Source organism: Triturus cristatus, chromosome 3_1, assembly GCF_964204655.1.
Source record: "Triturus cristatus chromosome 3_1, aTriCri1.1, whole genome shotgun sequence".
Classification (NCBI taxonomy): domain Eukaryota; kingdom Metazoa; phylum Chordata; class Amphibia; order Caudata; family Salamandridae; genus Triturus; species Triturus cristatus.
This window is the reverse complement of record NC_140583.1, coordinates 1,046,460,771-1,046,487,697: the sequence shown is the minus strand read 5'-3', so window position 1 is coordinate 1,046,487,697 and position 26,927 is coordinate 1,046,460,771. Positions and strand designations below refer to the sequence as shown.

The 26,927-nt window shown below is 48.0% G+C and overlaps 1 protein-coding gene across 1 annotated transcript in view; it reads right to left on the bottom strand.

Moving 5' to 3' along the window:
- Positions 1-23,415: 23,415 nt before the first annotated feature.
- Positions 23,416-26,927, bottom strand: part of CFAP68 (cilia and flagella associated protein 68) — a 163,048-nt gene continuing 159,536 nt past the window's right edge. Inside the window, exon 4 of the mRNA XM_085646441.1 lies at positions 23,416-23,717. Within this exon, the coding sequence (XP_085502567.1) occupies positions 23,536-23,717 (182 nt within the window). The 3' untranslated portion in view covers positions 23,416-23,535. The remainder of the gene's footprint in view (positions 23,718-26,927) is intronic.

Genomic DNA, 26,927 nt, shown 5'->3' with positions numbered 1-26,927 from the left:
GACAGGTCGGCGAAGACTCCGGCCACCCAGACTAAGATGGATCGCTTTACTACCTTGGAAGCGGGGGCTACCGGGGGCGTGCCTGGACAGGAAGCCCCTCCGTCCGCGGACTTGGCCACCATCCTCCAGGCCATCCACGCATTCCAGACCTCGGTGGAAGGCAAAATGGCAGAAGTGCGAGTCGGCATGACTCTCATTCAGCAGGATCTCCGTAACACCACTGCCCGTATTACAGAGACCGAAACCCGCATCGCCACTGTCGAAGATGATGTTCAACAACTTAAGGGGCAGGTGGCCGGTCTTCCGTCTCATACTCAGGAGTTGCACCGTCAGTCAGAGGATGCTGGAAATAGATCTCGGCACAATAACCTCCGCCTGGTGGACTTTCCGGAGGGGGTGGAGCGGGGCAGCGCCGCGGATTTCCTGGAGAAGTGGCTGCGGTCGTGGGTCCCTGAGGGCTCTCTCTCCCCATGGTTTGCGATTGAGTGGGCCCACCGGTCTTTGGCCCCGAGATCGGCGCCAGGTGCGCCCCCCCGCCCATTCATCATGCGGATTCTCAACTTCAAAGACCGCAACATTGTGTTGGCTGAGGCCCGCAAACAACAGAGGCTGCGCTACGAAAACTGTGCTATTATGATCTTTCCGGATTACACCCGCGAGGTCCAGGGCCAGCGCCGCTCATTTGGGGAGGTCAAGCAGAAGCTGAGGGCACTCAACATTCAATACCAGCTCCTCTTTCCAGCTTGCCTGCGTGTGGTGTTCGCAAACAAAACACTGTTCTTTGACGACCCGACGGCGGCCTGGACCTGGGCGACAGAGGAACGCCCCCTGCGGGCCGGAGATTGGGCACTGGACTCGGGAGAGGCGGAGGGAGGTCTTGACCACCCCGCTCCTTTCGCTCCTCAACCTCAGCGTAATCGCTCTCGCAGGCGCCGTGGGCAGAGAAAGGCCCGTTCGGCCTCCCCGCCAGGAAACTCACAGTGACCGGTGTCTCTCTCCAGGGGACCCTCGCCTGGGGGGCGCTCCGGCTCCTCTGGCTGCCTGGATGGCGGGGGTGCTTCGCCGGGGCCCTCAGCGATCGACCTTCCGGACTTGGACCTCTCCCGTAGCCCGATGCTCCTGCACGACCCTGCTTGAACTGGTCTCTGCCCGCCGGGCCTAGCTCCGCGGCCGGAGATGGTGCTTCAACCCAGAACATTCTTACTTTCTCGATGGACTCGTATACACATATCCAGACATGAGGAGGGGTCCTCCACGCTATCCCATTCCCAAGCGTTTTAGTTGGGTTGTTACTCATTGGTTTATTGTTAGGGCGACAGATGCTTCCATTCCTGAAGTGTAGGGTGGTTAGTGGGAAGGGGGTTGAGAGGGTGGGACCGTTGTCCCGTGTTTCAATTGTATTTTTGGTTCTTTTCCTTTTCTTTACTTCCGCTACACCAGCTTTCCTATGGCACCTGGATTTGCGCCCCATGAGACATACAGCTCTCCCTTCGGAGGCCCCGATTGACCGGTTTTTATGTTTTGGATGTTTTGGTTCTGCCACACCAGCATCCACGAAGCACCCTGACATACACCCGATAGGGCAGCCGGACTGGACCTCCCCTTTCAGACTTGTAGTCCCACTAACAACCCAAGCGCATGTCTGACACACCATTGATAAACGCCCCCCTGCACATCATGTCATGGAACGTTACTGGTCTCCTGGATCGTTGCAAACGCATGGCTGTCCTCAGATACGCGCAGTGCTCAGGGGCGGACATCTTACTCCTACAAGAAACGCACATGCTGGGTAATCGTTGTCCCTTCTTAGCGCGGTACGGCTATGACAGAGTGTGGCACTCAGGTTTTACAAGGGGTTCCAGAGGGGTGGCGATCCTGGTGAAACGCTCCCTTCCTCTGGTGACTGTCCAGATGACTCTTGATGCCCAGGGCACTTTCGTGGCTCTCAGTGGCACACTAAACAGCAACCCGCTCAATCTGGTGTCCCTTTATTCTCCCCCCCTCGATGCTGATGAAGGTTCTAGCTCAGTCCGTTGACCTCCTGGCGTCCCTGCCCACTGGTCCCATATTTCTCGGGGGTGACTTTAATGCGGTCTCATCACCTGACCTTGACACGTCAGGCCCTCCATCCCCTGGAAGAATTGCACAGGCCAAACAGCTGAGGTCTTGGTCCACGTCACTAGGTTTATGCGAGGCCTGGCGATTATGGCACCCTCACTCTAAACAATTCACACACATCTCAGCGGCGCACCACACACAGGCACGTATTGAGGCCATCTTTGTTTCCTCTATGGATTGTCTGCTGATTCAAGATGTCTCGCTTCTTCCCAGAGGTAACTCTGCCCACTCGCCAGTGATGATCCGCACGGGTCCCCCCCCGCCTCTGTCCGACAAACTTGGAGGTTTAATGCCTGGTTTCTTCAAGACAAGGGTCTCAGGAAGGTGGTGAGGCAGGAGCTAACACAGTACTTTTTCTCTAATAAGGGCTCCGTGTCTTCCCCCGGCATCCTATGGGAGGCGGACAAGGCCACGATTAGGGGGGTCGCCAAGGGTCAACTCAAGGTCCAGCGACAAGCCCAGCTAGAACAGATTACCTTGAGGGAGGCGCAGGCTCTGTGCCTCGAACGTGCCTCGGCCCGATCCTCAGATGCTTCCGACACGAGACTTCTGACCCGGCTCCGGTCGGGGATGAAACAGCTGTCGCTGGACGCGGCCAAACTCCTCTGGCGCTCCTCAGTGGCCAGGGTGTATGGATGGGGCGACAAGAATGGCTCGCTCCTTCACCGCCTGGCTACGTACCCTAGGGCGAACCGTATAATCCCTGAAATAGCGGCACCAGACGGGTCACTGTGTCGTGCCCCATTGGAAATGGCACAAGCCTTTGCCGCCTACTACCACAAGCTCTACGAGTCCCGAACCCCATCCCTGTCCCTTACAGATCTGATGGATGTGAAGGGTGGCCGCCTACCATGTGTGGACGCCGCCGCTCAGGTCTATCTGGATCACCCCATTTCCCGCGAGGAAATTGGTGATGCAATCGCTCTTGTGTCATCCGGCAAGACACCGGGCCTTGATGGCCTTCCTCAAGAATACTATTCCCAATTCCGGGATGTTCTCATCCCCCACCTGGATGCGTTATTTCGCGAGGCGGTGGAGAAGGGCTCCTTCCCTCAAGAAACGGACATAGCCACCATTGTAGTCCTTCCGAAATCCCAACCCCCCTCACCACAATGCGCAGATTACCGCCCCATTTCCCTCATCAATACTGAGGTCAAACTGTTCGCCACCCTTCTTGCCCAGCGCCTCAAACCTCATCTATCTACGTTGGTCCACCCTGACCAATGCGGATTTATGCCCTCTCGTGACACTCGGCACTGTCTTCGCAGACTGCACTCTGTCTTGGCCCACCGCCACCTCCTCACCCCATACCTAGCGCTTCTCCTGGTAGACTTTGAGAAGGCCTTCGACTCGGTGGACTGGGGCTTTCTCCACAATGTTCTTGACATGATGGGACTCGGTCCCCGCTTTCAGGCCATGGTCAAGGTTCTGTATGCCCTCCTGAGGGCTCGTGTTCTAGTAAATGGAGTCCAGTCGGAGCCCTTCTCGGTCTGTAGAGGGATGAAGCAGGGCTGTCCCCTTTCTCCCCTGCTTTTCGCCTTAGTGATGGAGCCCTTGGCGGCCTTGATGCGGTCTTGCGGTCAGGTGCGAGGATCGGAGTGGCCCAGCGCTGAACCGGATAAAATCGCCCTCTACGCGGACTACGTCCTTATCTACCTGGCAGATCCTGCTCTGTCCGGTCCCCACTGTTTACGTATCTTGCAATCCTTTGAACAGGCCTCAGGCCTCCGATTGAATCCCAACAAATCGGTCCTAGTTCACCTCTACCCCTCACGGGAGTGCTTTGACTGGCAGTCCGAAATACCTCTACGTCGTCAATCATTCAAATACCTAGGGATCTGGGTGACCTTGCTGCCTGAGCTCAGCTGGGCCCTTAATGTCACTCCGCTGGTGAAGCGGGCCAGGGCGGACCGCCAGCGGTGGCAGTCGATACCCCTCAACCCCATGGGGAGGGTGGCCCTTTTTAAGATGTTTGGCGCTTCCCCGCTTTCTCTATATGCTTCAGAACACCCCCATGTGCTTTCCTAGGGCCTGGTTCCGTGAACTTGACGGCTTAGCCAGCAAGTTCTTGTGGGGAAGGGGTAGGTCCAGGCTAGCGCTCAGTACTTGCAGGATCCCCTCGTTCGACGGGGGTTTGGGGATGACTCACCTTTACCTATACTACTTAGCCACACAACTTCTTTCCATACACGACTGGTTCAACGGGGGTGGGCGGACCCGGCCTAAAGGCTTGAACTAGGGGAGCTGGGCCTAGCTAGAATCCAATTCTTTCTATATGGGACCCCGATTCCATCCCGTCTTCCGGAGTTGACGCGCTCGGTGTTACTGGCCTGGCGGGCAGCACTGCGACACACCAACTGGACACATACACTGACCCACTGTACACCCTTGTGGCACAGGACCTGGCTCAAGGAGGTGACCGGGCTTCGGGAGTTCGAAGCTTGGGACCTCATAGGCATTACGCAGCTTGGGGACTTGTGGGTGGGGGAGCATATGCGTTCCTTTAAAGATCTCCGAACGAGGTACTCACTGCACCACTCGCAATTTTTTCGCTACCTCCAGCTGCGGCATGCCCTACGCTCACATCTCACAGCAGGCACAAGCTTGCCAGATCATAGCCTGCCTGAAGCCCAGATTATGTTTGAGGACTTGGGGAAAGGTGGCATTTCCCGCATTTACCGTACACTGATTAACAATACCTTGGACCGACTGCAGACGCAATGGGTGGACTGGGTGGGCCCCTTGGAGGAAGAAGACTGGCGTGATGCCCTTATGGCCCCCAGAATGGTCACTGCCTCCGCTAGGCTGCGCTTGGTACAGCTCTATTATCTACATGCTGCATATCTCACCCCTGCACACCTTCATCGCGCAGGGCTTAGTCCGTCCTCAGCCTGTACCAGGTGTGGATATGACCCTGCTGACTTCCTCCACATGGTTTGGGCTTGTCCCCTCTTGGCGGGATTTGGCAGGGCATCGAAGAAGAACTCTCTGAGGTCCTGGGGTGGGAGGTTCCACACAACCCTAAACACACGCTCCGGGGCCTCACTGATGGACTGGACGGGCAACGCAACGAAAAACTGTTCTTTACTACAGCTATGATGGTAGCTAAAAGAGACATTTCGGCCTCCGGGAAATGCCCCGAGCCCCCAGGTGTGGGGCATTGGTGGAATGGAGTGGACTGGTGCGCCACACAGAAGAAAGTCATGTATGCAGCATGTGGTTGTCTCAAGGTATACCACAGAATTTGGGGGAAATGGTTGGGAGGAGGGTCTAACTGTGAGTGGTTCGACTGTTTACATCTCATTTCTGCTTTATTAATGTCTGCATGTTGGGTATTGAGAACTTGTGCTTGTAATCCTCGATCATTGCAATACGGTGCGGATTGGCTGGTGCTTTTTCCTGTAAAGTGAATAAAAATGTGTTTATAAAAAAAAACCATCTGGGTCATTCTACTCGAATAAAGGAACATGCCAAGTCTGGTGTGCAGGTCATAAAGGGAGGAGTAGTAGGAATATTCTCTTTTCTGCGTGTTCTGCACTCTCCAAACATCTATCAGTTCCCACCCAGCAATCCAGCTCCTTAGTCCCTTGGCCATAGTGGTTGCTATCGTTCCCCTCAAAGGAGGAGTAGATCTGTCCCATCCTAAATCACAGACACAATGAAAATCACCTCCCAAAATCAGATCCCCTGCCACCATCCCACAGAGTTTCCCAGAGAACTGCTCTAGGAATTAAATCTGGTCACAGTTTGGTGCATAAATAGTCCCCAGTGTTATTTCCTTGCACTTCAACTTACCCCTAACCACAACAAATCTCCCCTCTGCATCAAGTATTTTCCGGGACACCAGGAAGGGCACCCCAGGTCTGATCCACACAAGCACCCCCGTGCAAAGCCGAGTATGCAGTCGCAAATAATTGCCCCCTCCATCTACGTCGGAGCCTGGCCCCTTCCACCTCTGTGAGATGGGTCTCTGGCAGCATCACTTTGTGAGCTCCCCTATGCCATATATAGTTCAGGATACTGTAGCGTATGGAGGGACAGCCCATTCCCCGAACGTTCCAAGTTAGGAGTTTAAACTCCTTGGCAGAGCTAGAGACACCAGCCATCCCTCAGCATAAAAACCCCTCCCAGTATGCCCCCCCCCAGCGCCCCTACCCAAAAGACTATTGTAGACCCCGTGAAATAAAACATCAAACCCCAACAGCAAAACTCCCCAACCCACGAGCGGACTGACAACGGTCAGCTGCCCAAACCTGTAAGAGAATTTCATTTCGATCAGTACGCCACCCTCAGCTCCGGTGGCGGTGCACTATTGTGGGGGATGGAAGGAAAGTCAGGAGTACTTGAAATGGCGTGATAACCGTCTGGTCCCATCGATGATACATGGGTTCCCCCATATTAGTTTCTTAGCGATCCTCAGTTTTTTTTTTTATCAACTCAACTTCTTCATCCATCCTATTTTGAGTATCCACGTCCCCGTTCCGTCAGGCGATGTCATCAGCAGTACGTGGAGTAAGTTTCGGCAGTCCTGCATTATTTCCTGAATAGTCCTCCAAGTTAGGCAATTGATTCACTGGATCTGAAGAGGAGTCTCCACTCCGATCTTGGACTCCAAGTGATATCAGCTTTCAGAGCGGCTTCCCATTCCTGCTGCGTCTGGGAATCCATTGGCCTCTGCAGTGCTTTCGGTTTCTTGGGGCGGTGTGACCTGGCCCTAGCACCATGTTTTTCACCTCTTGAGCCCGGCTTAGACCTGGGCAAAGAAGCCCCTTTCCCATATGCCTCCAGCCATGGCCATGCTTCATCTGGAGTGGCACACAAGTGCATGGCACTGTCCAATACGATTCTGAGCTTCACCGGGAACATTGAGGAGTACTGCAGTCCTGCTTTGCGTAGTGCCTTTTTCACTGCCACAAAGGAGGCCCTCTGTGCCTGCAACTTAGCATTTAAGTCCAGATACATGGAGACGTTACTGTTGTCCAATGTGTATGGGCCGTGAGATCTGGACTGCTGTAAAATAGCGTTCCTGTCCCTATAATGAAGCAGCTTGATAACCACCGGTCTGGGACATCTGCCCGGTGCAGGCGGTCTTCCTGGCACCCTATGAGCCCTCTCCAAGGCAAAGAATCTGGATAATGTACTTGCTGGCATCACGTCAGAAAGCCACTTTTCAAGAAACAACAGCATGTCATCCCCTTCCTCTGCCTCCGGAATCCCCACAAATCTAACAATATTGTGGCGGTTTCTACCTTCGGTATCTTCTGCCCTCCGTTCCAGTTCCGTCAACCTAGAAATTAGGTCTTCAAGTCTTGCCACCCCCTGCTTATGTTCTGGCACTAAATCCGTTAGTGTGTTTTAAGTGTCCTTGACTCTGTCTGCCAATTCATGGTGTTCAGCCTGCAGGAGACCCCGCCCCACCGACACTGCCCCGATATCTTGCTGCAGTGCTGTCCTAGTGTCAGAGATTGCCTTCAAGATCTTGTCAAGTTGCAGGTGTGAGGAAAGGTCTTTATCAGCTGTGTCCCCAGCTTCCTAACCACTGTTCTCGGGGGAGGGATCCCAGGTGTTGGGCAATGTACCCCCTTGTCTCATTTTCTGCCGTTTCAGCTCACCTGTCCCCCTTCTGGGCATCTTTACAAATTGCGAAAGGTGATGGTACTTTGTGTGGTAGTTGTAGTTTGATCCGCCAAGGGCACCGGGACTCTGCAGCCCCCTTCTCTTCTAGTATCAATCCAATGGCTCCTTCCCGCAGGGGAATCACGGGGCCCAACAGGGTATTCGCCCACTATTAGCCGTCACTAAATATACCCTGGCATCAGCTATCTCAAGCTGCATGTACACAAAGCCACAGGAGGACGGTGGACTCAGCGGAACATTTATGCAGTAGTAAGTTCTGGGGCATGTGTACTCACTGAATTGTTCCTCAGGCTGAGCGACCCAGCACGGTGTCCAAGCGTCTACCCCTTGCTACGAGTGTCTCACAGCACCTGGTGCTGAGGCCTGGTTTGTCTATTATGGGCTACTGCCTCACTGGTTGCTACCAGTCCCAGCACCCAGACTGAGGGGCCAACTGCAGAATATTCCCCGTCTCTGCATAGGTTGTAAGAGCTTGCCGCGCCTCCTAGCTCTCCTTACCTTTAGGTTCACACTACGTGTCTATGTGTTCTGCTGTCTCTTTCGGACTTCCAGTGGCTTGTCCAGACCACTTCCAGCCCATCAACACAGGACTGCGCCCGTTCGAGCCAGGCCCCTAGTTATGCACTCTGCTGCTTATCAGTAGCCTTAACTGCAGTCTGCAGCAGTCCGGCCTGCCGCCCTGATCCTAAAAATGGACGCCATGCTGCCACACCTCCTGGCATAACTGCGCAGCAGCTGTAAGCACAAGTCTCCCCTCTGCAGGTACGGTGCTTGTCTTTAGGGGAGCGTACTATGACCCCAGACAATCTCTGCTGTGCAATCCCCAGGCCGCACAGCACCTCCAGCGCCTGTGCCCGATCCTTCCTCGCTGAGTCACTGCCACCCCAGTTGCCGCCGATTATGGTGCCTGTACCTCAGGGCCTGCCGGAGAACACGCCGCCTCCTCTGCTCCAAGAAGACAAACACTTTGCAGTCCATCCTTCCTGTAGGCAAAGTGTCTCCGCTTCTGGTGAGAGCGTGCTGCCTGTCGCCCCAGTTCGCTGCTCCAGGTCTCCTCTGAACCGTCGGTCCAGGACTGGAATCGTCGTCACCGGACCTCCGTCGGTCTCATACCCCAGCCACCGTTGTCTCAGTCGCAGCCCCGACCACTGTCTTTTCTACTGAAGGTGCTCAGGTCTGGTACCCAGGGTGCCCCCTATGCAGCCATGCCCTCAGGACTCTCAGACGGGCTACAGCCCTGCTACAGTTCCAATGACGCTCTCCCCAGGCTCCCGTCGCGGCAACTTGTCCTCAGTTCCGCTGCAGTCCCAAGCTCCGGTCGCTGCTCGGATCAGCGTTGGTGACCGGCCCTTCCTCCTCGCCAACAAGTTTCTGGCATTGGGGTCTCCCACACTCAGTTTGGGCAGGATTCATGCAGGCCCAGGATGGAGCTTTGCAGTTAAGCGTCCGCCATGATCGTGAACCAAGCCACGCCCCACCTATTACAGCAAATATGTGGTGAATCCACAGTAAAATTTACTAAAAAAGCTTAGCCCCACAGTTTAAAAAACAACCCTCTTACCAGTGGTGGGATAGGGCCCTTGGTGGTGGAACAATCTATTTTATGTAAGGGAATAAGTAATTAAAGGGTAGGGGGACGCATGCACCCCCTTCCCAAATGTCCTTGAGGCGCTGGGAACACCATTTCTCAGGGCTGATCTAAATTAAAGGGAAGGGGGCACATGTATCCCCTCCCAAAGCCTTCTTGAGGCCCTGGGGACCCCGTTCACCTGTGCTGAGTTACAAATTGAGGGGAAGGGGCATGCAACCCTCCCCTTCACGAGCCATTGTATAGCCTGGGGACCCTATCTGCCCGGCAGGCTCTTGGATGGTGTCCCTGGGACCCCAATGCCCGAGGCATCATGGTTTTATGCCCCCGAGAATTCAGGCAGGGTAGTCTAATGTGCTCCTGCCAGGTAAGAACACAAACATTTCTTCCTGCCTGTGCCCTTGCATTTGGGCCACGTGCAGGGAGCTGGCAGGGCCGCTGGTGCCCGAGGCTCCCACTGTAGCCCTCCAAAAAAATTAAACATGTGAGCACCCCAGGTGGGCACAGGGACATAAAAAAAAAAAAGAATACATGAGTGGCAGAAGCCGCTCATTTATTATTCACTGCTCCAAGCAAGGAGTGCCACATAAAGCCCTGCATTAGCTTCCTATTTTCAGTTTTAGATCCTGGTGGTGCCCCTAGGAGGGTCAGGGGCACCGCCAAGCATCATATTTCAATGTTGTGGGAGGCAGTAGGAAGTGCAGCTGCCCCACAGCAACATTAAAAAAACACTGTACGCCTGCTGGGTCATTATATCTGTGACTTCATCCTAGCTGGAGCTATATGCTCTTTAGCTGGTGTGCAGGGCCTTCTTGTGGTTGTTTTCATGGCTGCGTTTTGTGGGCTGAAAAATGTTTAAAGAAAGACTCAAAGAAATGTTGATGCCTTTTTTTAATGAAACTTTATTAAAAATGTATTATGGCAATCACTTTTATTAAACATTTCACTGTGTGAATTTATGAAATATACATTTTTTTTATAATTATTGGTGATCGCTTGATAAAGACAGTAAGTCTGCTTTATATATGTTGATATGCTGACCCCTTCATAAAAGCCAATAGACTAACTTTTTATATTTTGGTGTTTTGACCCATTGACAAAGTCAGTAGGCCTGTCTTACTTAAAATGACACCCTTTATATTGTAACATCACAGGCAGTTGTACGTGCCCACAGGGGTTTGGGTGCTAGTGCTTGTTCCCAACCCGCTACTGTGCATGAGAGTTGAGTGCAGGACCTGGCCTGCGAGGGGTTTGGGCGCTAGCCCAAACCCCCGCTGCACACAGCCAAAGGCTATGCCCAGCATGGAGTTGGCTGCCCGCAGGGAGGTGGACGCAGGGCCTTGTCTGAGACCAGGCCCTGAGTTTTGTGCTACATATGGGAATAAAATATAAATTTACGTAAAAAAAACAACTAGAAATTCACTTTAAAAAAAATCAAAGGTAAAAATGATGTTATGGTTGGGTATCGTAATAATATCTTACTTTGCATTACAAAAATAATCCTTAGAAATTCACTGAAAAAAACAAAGGTTAAACGCAAGTTATAATTAGTTGAAAATGTCACTTAAAAACATATCTTTGAAATTAAGAAAACCAATGAAAATCACCAGATATAGTTTTCTCAACTAACAATAACTCATGCCTTAAAGTAACTATAACTCGAGCCCTCGTCATGCACTGCTTATGATTTCAGATATTACATCACTCATGACATGTTCTATGACATCATTGATAAAATCACTGCAACATCTTAAATGACATAATTTATGTCAACACTGTGCATGGCTCCATATACATCCAACCCCAGTAACCATGTTTCCTTTGTCAGCAACACCGGAGACCCCATTGTGCAATGTCCCTTATGGCCACCTGAGGCCCAATGAGCAGAATAGTAGTTTCTTCTGGCGAAGGTTTAAGCATAAACTGGGGAGCGTGTAGTATTATGTTATCTCAGACATTGATCTGCTCTCCCGGGATCATGGACCAATAGTTTTGAATCCTATGGCAGTCCCATATTGTAGAATAGAAGGAACCTTCTGTATTACATCTCATGCATGTTGGTGTTTGAGCTTTCCCCGTTTTTAATATTTTGGTTCTATCTACGTATCCTCTGTTCTGGACTTTGCATTGGATTAGGCAGAACCTCACCTTGATTTCCAAATCTCAGGGATGCATCAGAGCTAAACTCAGTCCACATCCTCAAGGATACCCAGATCTCTTTCCCTTCTCTAAGGGTTTTAAGGTTGTCAGGAGTATTATTTATTCTTTTTTATATACAGAGGAGAGAGCCCCCTCTCCGGGGGCCCTTCAGTACAAAACATTTGAGTGGAACATAATCAGGTGTGTCTTCCCAGTCCATATTCCTTCTGTATCTATTCAAAATGTTGTAGGTATCCCCCTCGTTCATGTTGCCTTGTCATGAAATACTGATTAAATCCCAGCGGGTGTACCCTGGTAGCTTGCACACTTCCCTCAGTATGGTTCCCTCTCATGAGGGTGTTTACTGTGTGACTTTGCCCTTCCATCTGATGTGGGCCTTTGCCTTATCCCAGCCGGTCGAGGCTGCCTGTGCAGGGCAAGGAGATTCCTCTGCTCGGGTCAACATAAATACAGTGTATACTCAGCAAGGCACAGCCATGCTACGTCTGTCTGTCCCAAGATCAACACCATAATAGCCAACCCTAAAACTAACAATTCACATTGGTCCACTAAAAAACAGCTAGGTCCTCCACTTTCCATCGATAAAACTGCTAGTTGGGACTGCTTTTTAGCAAATGTTAGATCGCTCCCCAAACACGCCATTAAGATAGGGGACATGCTTTCCTTCCCCACATCGGGTTCCTGACAGAAACTTGGAGTAAGCCATCTTACAATCCTGCAATTGTTCTAGCACTACCCGATGGCTATCACATCCAAAAACTAGATAGAGCTCTAAGTGCGGGGGAAGGGGTAACTATTATTTGCAAAGATCCCATCAAAGTTACAGTTTTAGATCAACTTAGCAATGACAGAATAGAAATTCTTGTGTTCAGAATCGATCTACATGCGCAACTCAGCTGGAAAGGAGCCCTAATATATCGCCCCCCCCCCCCCCCCCGGAACACTCCTCGATTCTGTCACCCTTCTTATGGACCTGATCTCCCCTTATGTCATTTCATCTAAAAATGTCCTGCTTTTCGGAGATCTGAATGTGCATAGCAAGAACTCTAGCGATCTTGACGCCTCCTCCCTTCTGACAGAGCTATCTACACTTGAGTTGACCAAAATCAACAAAGAACCCTCTCACGTAGCAGGGCATACGCTAGATTTAATCCTTTCAAACTCATCCAATATTGTTTTTGGAACAACTTGCCCTCTCATATGGTCAGACCCCTCCAAAATAGGATGCTGTATTATGGGACCGAAAGAGCACAAAGCCCCTAAAAAACACACCGCTGGGAGTAACAGACAGTGGCACAAACTGACGCCCACACTCTTCCATGACACCTTTGTCCTACCACAGTATTCTGACTCAGACAATGTAGAAACACGCCTTAATGCCTTTCAGGCAAGCGTGAAGTCCACAATAGACACGCTGATACCCCTGAAAACATCCTGTACGGTCTCTAAACACCCACAGACACCTTGGTACACCACTAACCTCCGAACTGAAAAAAAGCCAGTGCAAGAAACTAGAACGACACTGGCAACGCACAAACAATCCCCACGATAAAGAAAGTTTTAAATCAGCCATAACCAAATACCATAGCAACTTGAAAACCGCCCGAAAAATGCATATTGCAAACATACTAGATCAGACAGATAACTCCCCCAAAGTACTATTTCAGATCCTCAAATCATTCACCAACCCTAAAGCGTGAAACACGGAAGAGAAGCCATTTCAGACCTCACCTCAAAAATAGATAACATCCATAAGAATATCACGGCGGCTAATGGCGCCCGATCAAGCGGAAAATTCGAACCCCCTTCTACCACGACTAGCATGTATAAATTAGAAGAATTTCCTATGCTCTCCCCTGAGGAAACCAAATCCTTCCTAAAAATGACTAAATCTGGCTCTCCTTTAGATCTGATCTCAGCTAAGATCTCCGCCTCGCTCGCCAATCAGCTCGCCCCTCCTGTTTGTTACATCTTAAATAGATCCTTAAAGGAAGGCAGGCTCCCTATGGAATGGAAAGCAGCTCAGATCCTGCCCATCAGAAAAAATGCCAAACTCCCCTCAAATGATGTCACTAATTACCGCCCCATTTCATTACTCCCCCTGCTAAGTAAACTACTAGAGAAGCACATAAATAAACACCTTTCCAGCTTCATAGAATCCTCCAACTGCCTTGATCCCTCACAATCAGGATTCCGACCTAAACACAGTACGGAGTCGGCATTGGTGACAGTCACTGACAACATCCAAATGCTAGCAGACAATGGTCAGGCAGTGCTTCTTCTACTGCTTGACCTGTCTGCAGCATTCGATACCATCTCCCACCAGATCTTGCTGGGGAGACTCAGAGACATAGGTATCGAGGGGAATGCATTAAAATGGATGACCGATTTTCTGGCTGAGACAACACAAACCATCAATCTCGACCCTTTCAGATCACAGACCACCAAAGTTACTAAGGGTGTACCCCAGGGCTCATGTTTGAGCCCTACCCTATTCAATATTTATGTCACACCATTCGCAAACCTTTTGCGAACCTCAGGGTTCATACCAATTTCCTATGCCGACGACACACAACTGCTTCTCTCTTTTGATAAGAATAACACCAGCATCAAGGTTACCTTTTCGGAGGGCATGAAAACCATCAATGATGGGATGAGTAACAACTTACTTCAGCTGAATGCTGAGAAAACAGAAATCATGTTATTCAAAGAAGCAGTCCGTCCCCGTGCCCTAAACAAGTGGTAAAGAACCTAGGGGTCCAAATCGACCAGAACTTAAACTTGGAGTAGCATGCCACCTCAACCACTAGGGCCTGTTTCCATGTACTTAACCTACTCCGCATAGTCTTCCCCTTCCTCCTGCTGTCCACACGGAAAACTCTGATATAAGCATTGGTCTCAAGTCGTCTGGACTACTGCAATGCTCTGTTGATCTCAGCCAAGGAATCCTCCTTACACAGACTGCAAGTGGTCCAGAACACAGCAGCTCAATTAGTGACCAATGCCCACCCCCAGAACAGCTTCACTTCCCCTACTCCGTAAGCTGCACTGGCTCCCCATCCGTAAAAGGATTAAATTAAAAATTTGCTGTATGGTCTACAAAGACCTTAACAACTTGGGACCAAGATACATTGCCGACAAATTAGTCCGATATACCCCCTCCAGGACCCTCCACTCGGGGTCCAAAGATCTTCTTCTTCTGCCTCGCATACAACAGGCACGGCTGGGGGGAAAATCCTTCTCATATTTAACCCCATTGTTTTAGAACCAGTTGCCCATCCACCTTCGTCGTTGCACCAACTACACATCCTTCAGAAAGCTGTTAAAAACCACACTGTTCTGATCTCTCCCCTATTGTTGCCAAAAGGCTGTCACAGCGCGGATATACCCCGGTTGGGGAGATTCCTGCGTTTTACAAATTACATAAATAAATAAAATAAATAACCACTGAGACGTTTGCCAGGGCATTATCCATTTGTTTTCTGCCTGCCACTGAGATGCCCATTAATAGGCCTTTAGGTGTGGAAGAGCTATCCCCACAGTAATATAGATGCAGAGTGTTCTTAGAGCTACCCATGGGGCATCAACCTTCCAGAGCAGCAGGTTAATTTCCCTCTCTATTTGCAAGAAGATGGTCTCAAGGATCGGGAAGGGGACATTTTGCATCACATAAAAGAGTTTTGAAAGCATTGTAATTTTAAAAATGGCTGCTCTTCCTGGTAATTAACACCATTTGGTGATGTTCCCCTTCATTTCCATCAGCAGCCCCTACAAGTTCCTCTCCAGAAACCTATCCGGTTTTGATGTTATCGGTATAACGAGGGGCAGATTTACAAGCCCCTTGCGACAACCTTATGCCGCTGTTGCGTCACAATGCGCCACGTTGCGACATTTACAATGTGACCCATCTAGGGAGATGCGTCACGTTGTAAAGCCCTGCGCTACATTATACCTGCGTCAGGTATAATGTATGCAGGGGGGGCGTTCCAACGTGAAAAAGCCTCGTAAAAGTAACTCAGTGAAATCTACAAGAGTCACTTTTACTACGCCACTGTATCAAAACCTTATGCCTGCTTGAAGAAGGCGTAAGGAGTGACGCAGCATGTTAGGAATAGGCATTCCTGACCATTGCTTGAGTTGCGTCGTACTTGGGACACAACTCCAGCAATGCGCTGCCTGTACGTCAAAAGATGCATCACGCATCTGTCTATCCTTGCGCCGCGGTGCGCCGCATTGTAAATGCGACGCATCCATGGTGGCGCAAGTTTTTTTTTACGTTACGCAAATTCACTGACGCATCTCTGCTAATATGCAGAGATGCGCCAGTTCTTGTAAATCTGTCCCCGAGTATTTAAACCTGTCAGAAACAACTCGGAGCGGAGGCGGGATTTCCTCTTCAGGGGTCTGCATGGCACCAATTTATCCCTGTTCACTTTGTAACTGGAGTGTTCTCTGAAGTATTCGAAGAGTGTCAAAAGAGGCTATAGTGTTTCTCCAGAGCTGGTGACATACAGTAGGACGTTGTCTGTATATAGGGATGTGTTTTCCCTATCCTAGTCGTAGATATGGTCAGTGTATTGAATGGAATGCTTTTTCAGCATCGATGAAGATTATGACCAGGGGGATTTAGTGGGCCAGATGTACGACCCATTTTTGCATGCGCAAAGAGGTTTGCGAACCGTTTGCGCATGCAAAAATACCAATGGGCCATGTACAACTCCTATTTAGCGAGTCACAATTTATTTGCGACTCGCTTAATAGGATTTGTGACTTGCTATTAGGAAGGGGCGTTCCAAGGGCGTCCCGTCCTAATAGTGACTCACTACCCTATTTAAGATTAACCACTCTCTTCAAGAGGGTGGTAAATCACTCATAAAGGGGGGAACCCAGGGACCACTACCTGCCCTTAAAAAATGAAACGAAAAGTTTTTTAAATGCATACCGTTTACCTTTAGGAAAAACGGGCTGCATTTAAAAAAAAACTGCTTTATTTAAAAGCAGTCCCAGACTTGGGGGTCTGCTGAGCCCAGCAGGCCACCATACCTGGGAGAGCCAGCCATTCCCAATGGGGTCGCAAATTAAAAGTGCCTTATGAATATTTATGAGGCATGCAACTTGCGACCCCATTGGGAATCGCAAACAGTGTCTGACACTGTTGTACATTGGCATTAGCGACTCGCAAATTGCGACTCGCAATTTTTCGCAATTTGCGACTCGCTAATGCCAATGGTCGTACATCTGGCCCAAAGTTTTTTCTTGCATCTAGTCAGTTGTGAAGGAACCGGAGATTCTGTCGGGTGGAGGACATGTTATTTAGTCTACAAGCCAACATAGTAACCAACAATTTTGTCTCTACATTTAGCAGAGCTATTAGGCAGTAGAATCTGCAGTCCTATTTCTGTTTGTCTTCTTTTTATAATGCAGTAATTAGGGCATGACGCAAGTCAGGTGGCAGTGTTTGCTGGTTTCAGACTTCCTCAAACATCTGCTGCAAGTGCGGGCCCTTCAGCAATACAAGTCACTTGTAAAGTTCTGCCCAGAACCCATTGTATCCTTCTATAGCGATTTGACATCTTCCCCACTTAGGTTTGGGATAGTTTGATCAGCTAAAAAATGTTGTATCTCCTCTTCCCACCTCTGGGGTCTGGCCTTGTAGAACGGCTAGTAATACTGAGCAAACTTTTGGGCTATGATTTTTTGTCTTTTTTCCATCCCTAATTATTATTTCTCCTACTCACCTGGCTTCTTCTTCTCTGTGACTAAGCCAGGCAAGGAGGTAACTGCCCTTATCATTGACCTCGTATAGTTCCCACTGTGTTGTAAGGTAGTGGTGGTTGGCTGTATTCTCTGTTTCATTGTGGCATGCTATTCTGATGCTCTCAAGCACCATGGTCAAGTCCGCTGCAGGATGTGTACTGAACCAATTTTCCAGGGCCAGGATGTGTTTATCCATGGTGACTTTATCAACAGCTTTTTATGGGTTTTTTCAGGTTATGACTGTCTGTATTTTATTCCAGAGAACAGCTTTATAGGCTTCCCAGATGATAATGTGAGAGTTAACAAATCCCATGTTATCATCAAAGTAAAGTACTGAGTCCATCCAGATCTCTGTTATAGTTTCTGGCTCGCTCAATTCCCATGCATTGACTAGTGAGTCTCCATTAGGCGGGTCTTAGAGCCCATGGTTATTGCCAGCAGTGAGGTATCAGAAATCCCTCAGTTGAGGTATTCTGCATCTATCAACATGAATTCTCACCAGAGTGAACACAAATATAGTACAGCCTGGAGAAAGTCCTGTGACCACCAGCGAGGTAAGAGTAGTGTTTATCTGTGAGGTGTTTCTGTCTCCAAAGGTCTATAATACCCATTGACTTGGCAAACGGAGCCAGCGGTGTAATCTGCGGTAATCTATTGGTCATGAGTGGTGTTATGGCCAGCTCTAGTGGTCATTATGGGGCAGATTTATATCAGACTTGTGCCACTTTAACGCCGCCGTTGGGTCACTTTTATGAGGCAGCGGCGGCGTAAACCCTGCGCCATGTTGCGCCCCATTACATTGTGACGCATCTATGGAGATGCGTCACGGTGTAAAGCCCTGCGCCACATGAAACCTGCGTCAGGTTTCATGTGGGCATTTCTAATCTGGGGGGCGTTCCGTCGCAGGAACGCCCCTGAAAAGTGACTCAGTGAAATCTATAAGATTTCACTGAGTCACTTTCCCAACGCTGATGCGTCAAAACCCTGCGCCTGCTTGAAGCAGGCGTAAGGCTTGACGCACCATTTTAGGGATAGGGTAGGTTGGAACAGTGCTGGAGTTGCGTCGTGCTTGCGACGCAACTTCAGCACTGCGCCAACCTTACGCCGGCAGATGCGTCCCGTATCTGCTTGTCCTTGCGCCACGATGCACCGCATTGTAAATGCGGCGCATCTGCTGTGGTGCAAGGGCAAACTTGCGTGATGCATCTTCCCTGGCGCATCCATGCTGATTTGCAGGGATGCGCCAGGGAATATAAATCTGCCCCAATGTTGTTAAAGTCGACACCCAATATTAGCCGCATGTCATCAGTCTCTACAGAATTCGGCTGATTTTCTTTTGTGTCTCCTTCTACAAATGTAGGGGTGCGTCCATGTTAATGATGGTAAGGCCTTAGGTACCACGGTCTCCTCTATCCTTAAAACTGTACCACCCAGATTGGGCCATTCCTTAGTGACCGAAAGTGGGGGGGGGTCCTGTTTGCTAATATTGACATCCCTCAAGATCCCTGAGAGTAATCCGAATGACCGAGTGAGACATGCTGGCTTATGCCCATGAAAATACAGTCAGTCCCAATCAGGTGTGCCTCCTATAGTAATACAATGTCTGGAGCAGTACATCTGATATACTGCAACACCACCTGCAATTTTAATTTTGTGCGCTAAGCCGTTCACATTCCAAGAGAGGATGTTAAGCATCCCTTTCAGCTCTGCAACTATTTTCACAAGCGTAGATCAGTACCTACCAGGTCAACCCCATTGTCCACTCGAGTGCCTCAGGCCTGTCTTTCTACCATCTCTTGCTTGCACCTGCTCTTAAACACCTCAACTAATAAACCCATGATCACACCGCCATCCCACCTCTCCACTTCATAAGATTGAAACTGGTTACAGCCAACTATGGAAAGGTTTATCACCGGGTGCTTAAATTGAGGTTTTGGTTTCTGGTGCCTGGCACTAGCACTTATTTGTCAAAAACGGCGCTAGTGAAAGTCTGAGACAAGATGGCTATGTCTGTCTAATTAGAGATGAGCATAACTATACTTAATTATTAATTCAATATACATTAAAATATACAATTACCTACAATTCACAATAAAAGCCCAAGTCAATCTTATAGCTTTGGGCTCCTGGAATGGTTGGTTTGTAGTTGTATTGTTACTATTATTGGCAGCAGTGGCAGGAGCAATGTGTGGCGCAAGCTGCAGTGGCCTCCTGATGAGAGCCCTTGCACTTATTTGTTTACAAATTAAGCACTGTCTATCACCCCCCTCCCTCAAGGCCACTAGAACGTAGAGACCTACAGCTTACCTAAGAACTGATTGTTATGATCTCAGGGATAGTTCTTCCTAAGTATGGGGATAAATAAATAAGCCCTTTATACTAACGAGCAGAGTCTCCTCTGCCCCTCTCCCCAGCTTACAGCTGGTGCTTTCAGAAATGTTGCCTTCCTCATTCCACTAACTAACTAGGTACCAGCAAGCCAGCATCAGTTCAATGTTGTACGGGCAGGTGCACACAGTAGTGCACATGCCCTCCTCATGCTATACCTTCCGCCGTCATGGAGGTTATGTCTGGGCCCCTCTGGGGAAGAGTACCCTTTGGATCCTCCTCGGATTCTGGATCATCCAGGCTGCTCTGTGGAGTTGGCCTTTGAGAATGTCTATAGTGGTTTATGTATGCCACCACCTTGGCTCTCTCCGATTCCCCCTGCATTCTTGATGCTCGCTGAGCGAACCTGGCTCTTCGACGCATGCTCGATTCTGTAATCTCATTTCAGTGGTCATCCAGGCATCGTCCTCCGCTCTGGATGTTCCGTTATGTTCAAACCATTGCCAGCCCTCATCTGGTGTTGCAAAGAAATATGAGGATTTGACTTTGATCACACGGAGTTTGGTAGAATAGAGAAGTGCATAATGCAGGCCCAGCTGTATCAGTTTAGCTTTGACTTTGAGAAAGGTGTTCCTCTATTTTTGGGCCAGCAGGGAAAATATGTACTTTCCTTTTAAAACCTTGACGCCCGCAATACAAAAATCCTTTGCGGACGGAATGAGAGCAGTATCCCACTGGATGGCCAACAATCGCCTCCAGTGTAATGTAGGCAAGACTGAGGTAATGTTGTTTGGAGGGGCCACACTTCTGTGGTCCCCGGAATGGTGGCCATCGGATTTAGGACCAACCCCTATCCCCAAACATACTGTCAAAAACCTCGGTGTGCGCCTGGATAAACCTCTTCTGTTTAAAGAGCACACTAACCAAGTAGCAGGCTCCTGCTTTCAGATCATTGGGCTGCTACGACGAGTCTTCCCATTTTTGTCAGACTGCTATAGGAAGACCCTTGTCCAAGCGTTGGTTACTAGTAGATTGGACTACTGTAATGGCCTGCTGGTCTCGGCAAATGAAGAACAACTACAGAGACTACAGGTAGTCCAAAACACAGCTGCAAGACTAGTTCTCAACGCTCAGCCAAGGTCTCCATCACTTCCTCTCCTGACAAAACTTCACTGGTTGCCAATAAGACAGCGTGTAAAGTTCAAAATCTGCTGCACCATACACAACTGTTTGTTTGGCAATGGACCTAAATACTTAAAAAAATTATTCAAATTCCACATACCCAGTCGTGTTCTACGCTCCAGCAGTCAGCAACAACTCCAGATCCCAAGGATAAAAAGAGCCAGGCAGGGAGGGCGAGCCCTGTCCTATAAAGGCCCTGTCCTTTGGAATTCTCTGCCCCTAGCTCTCAAAAGCATGACTAATCTTCAATCCTTTAGGAAGTCCCTGAAAACGTTTTTATTTGTCGTCTGCTAGGTTTTTTTTTCTTTTTTTCTTTCTTTCTTTACCCTGTTTAATGTGAGGCTCCTTGGTAAAACGTAAGCGCGGAGATACCCTTTCGGGGGTTGACTTCCTGCGCTCTACAAGGATATAAATAAAATAAATACCGTCGATAGTCAAATGGCCATGGGCCCGTGCCACCAGAAGGATGCGATCTCGGTCTCTGAAATGTAACAGTCTAGCTACAAATCGTCTTGGTGTGGCACAAGGGGCACTCGGGAACTTGATGAGCTCGTTCCACAGCAAATCATTTTTGGGGAGTTCAATCATAGATATTTTTTTGTAAGCTAGAAATAGCTATGTGCTTTGCCCTCCAATTTTCTCAGGTAGTCCCACTATCAGTGGTGGCTGGCACAAGTAAGAGCGGTGGGGCGAAGGTGGTGGAAGTCGACAGACAACGGGATATGTAATATTAAATAAATAAATAAAACCACTTACCTTGCGCTCACCGCATCACTGCCTCGACGATGCGGTGAGCGCAAGGTAAGTGGTTTGTTTATTAATTTATTTAAATATTACTTATCCCGTCGTTTGTCGACTTCCACCACCCCCTGCCTCACCGCTCTTTCGTGTCTCAGCTGCCACTGCCCACTATCCGGATGTTATTCCGGCACGTGCATTGTGCCACACCCTTCACTCACACATGGTGGTGTGTCACTGCTGCTGCAGTTCTATGACTTGCATTATCAACGTAACATTTCAATCATTTTCTCAGTGTCTATGAACCATGAAACGAGTATACTGTGATCCATTCTAAGGAGCCCCACACCAATGGCTACCCCATCTATCTTGGCCTCCAGTGTTCAAATAATCTATGGGATGGCCTCTAGGATTTTCCTGAACATGTTCATCTTGACCTTCCAGTGAGACTTTCAGTGATTTCAGCAAGGGTTTTTCTTGGCCTGATTTTCTTGATTGTGACAGATGTGGTCCCCTCATTGGTGGGCCGCTCTCTGCCCTGGGTTTCTTCATGCAGCAGTCGGTCCTCTCAAGTGTAATGCCCATTATATAGTTTCTCTCAATTTGTTCACCACCTCTCCCACATTGAGGGGTCTTCCTTCAGGGTCTGGTATTCAGTTCAGCAGAGTCTGTCGGAGGGGCACCTCTGCTATCTGGACAATGGCTCACACCACTATGACATGGCTGTTTGTATTCTGGGCTGATTGGGATTCCAACTGAGGTTGCCCTCAGCTGATGTCTTTCGCCTACCAATGAGTCCTGCAGGGAGTTCAGGTCCAGCACCAATCACCCTCCACCATCGCAGGATGGGGGAAGAGGGGCAATCGTCATGCGTTCCAGCTGGGGCCTGCAGGCCACCTCACCATGGCTAACGCAAGGCTACCTGGGTGTGTTGGCACCTTCTCACTGTGTACACTGCTTCCCCCGCACCTCCTACAGTAGGTGCCTGATTAATTACCAACGGCTAGACCTCTCTCCACCACCCTACTATCTCCATTGCGAGTTACAGCCATAGTGATTGCCACCTCAGTAGTTCACCAAAGCATGACCTCCGTTGGAGAGGTCTGCTTTAGTGACAGTGTGACGGTCCCTACCCACCAGGTGGCCGCTCAGTCTTCCCTGAGTCGCCTGCCTCACACACCTCAGATAGAGTCTTTAGTGCCCGGCCCAGAAAGCAGCAAGGGGTCAGACTGTAACAGGGGAGCACGGGGATACGCCCCCAGGGGGACTCACCTGCACGCCTCATCCTCCAGGGTCACTGCTAAGGCCCATTTCAGCAGCTGCCATCTTGGATTCTCACGGCACGCTGCAGGTTTTGGGATCCCGGTGCACCACACATCACACTGGCTGGGGTTCAGATCTTTTCGGAGTCATCCCCAACCTCCCGTTAGTATCACACCACAAAGCGCAGAGGGTGGGTGGGTGATGGAGTCATCACAGTACAGGATTATGGCTGGGAGTCAGCAGGCAGAGCTCTGGAGCTCACACTCCACCTTATCTTGGTCTTGGCTCCACCCCGATGCATGATGTTTTTTACACAGATAACATTTGGATTGGTAAACCTGCCCTTTGTGAAACTCTCTTCCGGGTTTTAACCAAGAGTGCAACCAAAAGCAAGAAAACCCTCCCAAGCAAGCTCTCACCCACTGGCTTCCCAATGTTCCAAATAAATCTTCAGGTGAAACTAAAGAAATGTAAGACCAAAGAAAGGTGACTGGCACACGCTACTGGAAAACAAGATTACTAAACCTACACAAACTCCAGAATGGTCCTTTCTCCTGCCCCTATGATTCGCTCAATCCCCATCATACTTCAACACTGAATGATGCACCGGTTGTAATCTACCAGGAATAAAGTACACCCCTATGTAAGGTCATGCATCTTTTTTATTGTCTTAACGTTTATGTACATTGGAGACAAGGTCATCAGAGGCACCGGGCTTGCTAGGAATGTTGAGCTCAGTAGGGGGAACCTAAAAACCATCTTTCTTATTTATGCAACTCTTGCATCACGTCTTCTTTTGTTTTGGGTGCAATGAGGGGGCAGGGCACGGAGACCCCCTCAAACTTGATGTAGTCAATCATATAGCAGGAGCGCGGAACGGGCTTGAATTCAGCCGCAATCAGTTCGGGTTGATGAGATGGGTAGGCGTGCGGCTCCCTTTTCAGAACTGGAAAGCATCAAACAAAAACACGAGTATTAGAAAAAAAAACTTTCAATAATGCAGGGGGAGAATGAAATTCAGATCCAGCAAATGGGGATTTCAAGACAATGTTATTGATTTAGCCATGGGAACTTCAAAAAAGACACAAGATGAATTGAAATAAAATGCAAGAATGTAGGTAAGAAATAACAGCGATACAGCTTGCAAAATTTACTTTAAATTTGAAAGTGTTTTAGCTTTTTTAATTATCCCCCAGTCTTTTAACGACCATCCATGTAGTTGGCAGGAAACCTGATGAATGGGTGATAAGAAGCTGACACTAGAGCGGTTCTCATTATGTGGTTCTGCAGTGGTGCTGCTTTCAGCATAATTAGGGCTTTATCACCCTTGCCACATAATACACCATCTCCGGTATAATTTAGAGATTTGAATAAAAAACTGTTTTTATCTTGAAGAGATCATAAATTACTAAAATAAACAACAAAAACACGTAATGCCGTGCAGCTGCACAAACTTTTTAAAAGTTCCCTGGTCACCTTATAGTTGCCGGTTGCTTTACTCAGGTGTAAAAAAGGTACTAGTGAAGAAAAACGTTTTGCCTGGACGGGACTGTCTTAAAAATGACAAACTAATGAAATAATGTCGCCATATAATGTGCCTTCTTATTGCATTTGCTTTCTGTATAATTTAATCAAAGCTGCGGCATAAGTTGGCCCTTATTTGCCACATAATTCTACTCTTGGGAATACCCCCTTGCCCAAGTGGCTTAGAGAATTGTAAATACTGTGGATGCAACAATTAATCACACAGTATTGTGTTTTAGGAAATGAGATGTCTGTTTACTCTTTTGGCACAGAGTGGTAAAGTGACACTGGATACATTTTACACATTCAAATGGTCGTGAAAAAAATCCAAAGTTAGACTGTATAAGAAAATTAGCCATGACACGTTTCAATTGGGCAAGTCAAGCACAAGAGCTTACCTAGGGCAGGAAAGACATATCAAACATTCAAGGTGTAGAACACAAAGTGTTTGGTGCAAGGAAGTGTGACTTACTTTTGTAGTATTCCTGACTTGCTCCTGAATTCCAAGAGTAAGCCAGGAGTTGTGGCATCAGTCCCTGTGCGTCTGCACATCAAAATATACAGGTACCCGATACCTACATTTCTGCCATAGTAGAATTGCCCACTGCCCCCAGAGCAGGGATTTGCAAGCCTGATTTCACTTTGCGCATTTATTTGTATTATCTTGGAAGGATTAAAGACTTTAATAAATTTGGTTTGTATGGAAGTTGTCTATCTGATATATTTACTCATCTAGTGCCACATGTTACCAGTTCCAAGATGCTTTTGTCTGTGAGGGACAGATATAAAACTGAACATATGTAAACTATCATACATACACACCTGCAAATTCAACAAACAAACCCAGCAAAATCAGAGATTACAATCTACATGCCCATGGCTAAAACAACATGTAGTTCAGTATTAGAGTTTTTTGGGTATTGCTTTCATATGACCTGTAACATACAAATGCTTACTTATTCTACACAAGTCCTGCAGAACATATGCATATCCCCATATGCCTCAAGAATAAATGATACGGTGCAGTGATTTAAAATGCTGTAAGGCCAATATCCTAGACAGGTATGGAGAACAAACTGATCACTGTGAACCTCAATAATAAATTGAGTGATGCAGTTTACAAGGGGTTCTTGTGACAGCCTACAGAAAGACAATAAAGTTGGAGACACATTGACAGGTCAGTGTGGAGACCCGATTGAGAGGGCTAACTGACTAAAAGTAATAAGTGACTGTACAAGCTTGTATGACCAGTTATCTGTTCAGCATGATGCCTTACTAGTTATATGACATATGGGGAAAATGGTCACTACTTCCTTGCTATGGAAATGACACATACTATGTAACATTGAAAAGAATTATTAATTTATCAGCTGACTTTTGAGGGCTAAAATTCAGATAGTCTTCGATTTAATGTATACATCATGAAACAATGCTTGTCCAGTGAATCCTTTCAGAAAAATTCTTTATTCCTCTATTTTGTCTATGTTATCTTTGCATTCCTGTTTCAATTAATGTATTCATTTAGGTGCAATATCTTCACACCAAATAGGATAAAATAATTTCCCAAATGAAATGATATACAAAAAGTCACGTTTATATGATTAGTCATGACCTACTAGAACTCTAATCAGATAAGGAAGCAGAGAAGCATATAACTGAATTGCGGTGAAAACCAAATTCAACCCAAACTAATGGCAGCTCTGTAGATCTCATATAGCAAAGAGAAAACAGTATGGGTATTTCAATTGGGAAGGAAAAAAGACGGTTAAGCCAAAAATCTCTGCCAGAAGTGTTACCTTAGAGCTAATTTGTTAGAATTGGTTTTAAAAGGGAGATTCTGTAAAACAAATTACACTTCAAAATGTGTTTTATTTGGCTTCTACGCCAAATGAAATTCACAAACAATCCTATACAGATTTGTTTAAGTTAACAATGATCAAATATATTAAACCACTCACATGCAAATTTAATTATCAGTCCCACATGGTAGTAAGACTGTAAATGAAGGAAAAGGTCTCGAAAACAAGAAGTCCTGAAACCAAGGGTAGAAAACAAGGCTTACCACAAAGTAGGCTCAGGAATATATGGGAAATCCAGAACAAAACAGTTCCTAGTTTATATAAAAAGAATGTTCATACAAAACGGTTTCTTAAAAACAAATCTCAAATCTGTCAAAATCCACATAATCCTTCTCTAGATAGTGCAAATAAACTGGTAAAGAATTTTACCATTCTGTGATGATCTTGCAGTCATTACATGATAGACTGCACTATCAATGTATGTGAGTGTAACCTGTCGGTGAGGTGAATGGAATGTTGGAGGACCACGTGTTCGAGGTTACCACAGGATTTGAAAGTTTCAGATAAATTTGGTAGAGGATGAAGATCTGACAAAATTGATTACCTTGAGCTCTCCCACACAACTGGTTTTTAATGTGCTTGTTTGCCTCGCTATGCCTTGGTTCCTGTATATGTATGCCTCCACGAAAGACACTACATACATTTTCATGACAAGTACAACTGGAAAATTAACATGTGCTATTGGTGTAAGCTGCCTCAGAGACATTTGGACAGTGCTTTTCGGCCACTAATGTAAAGATTTCTGGATGTGCTCCCAACAGCAGACAGAAAAT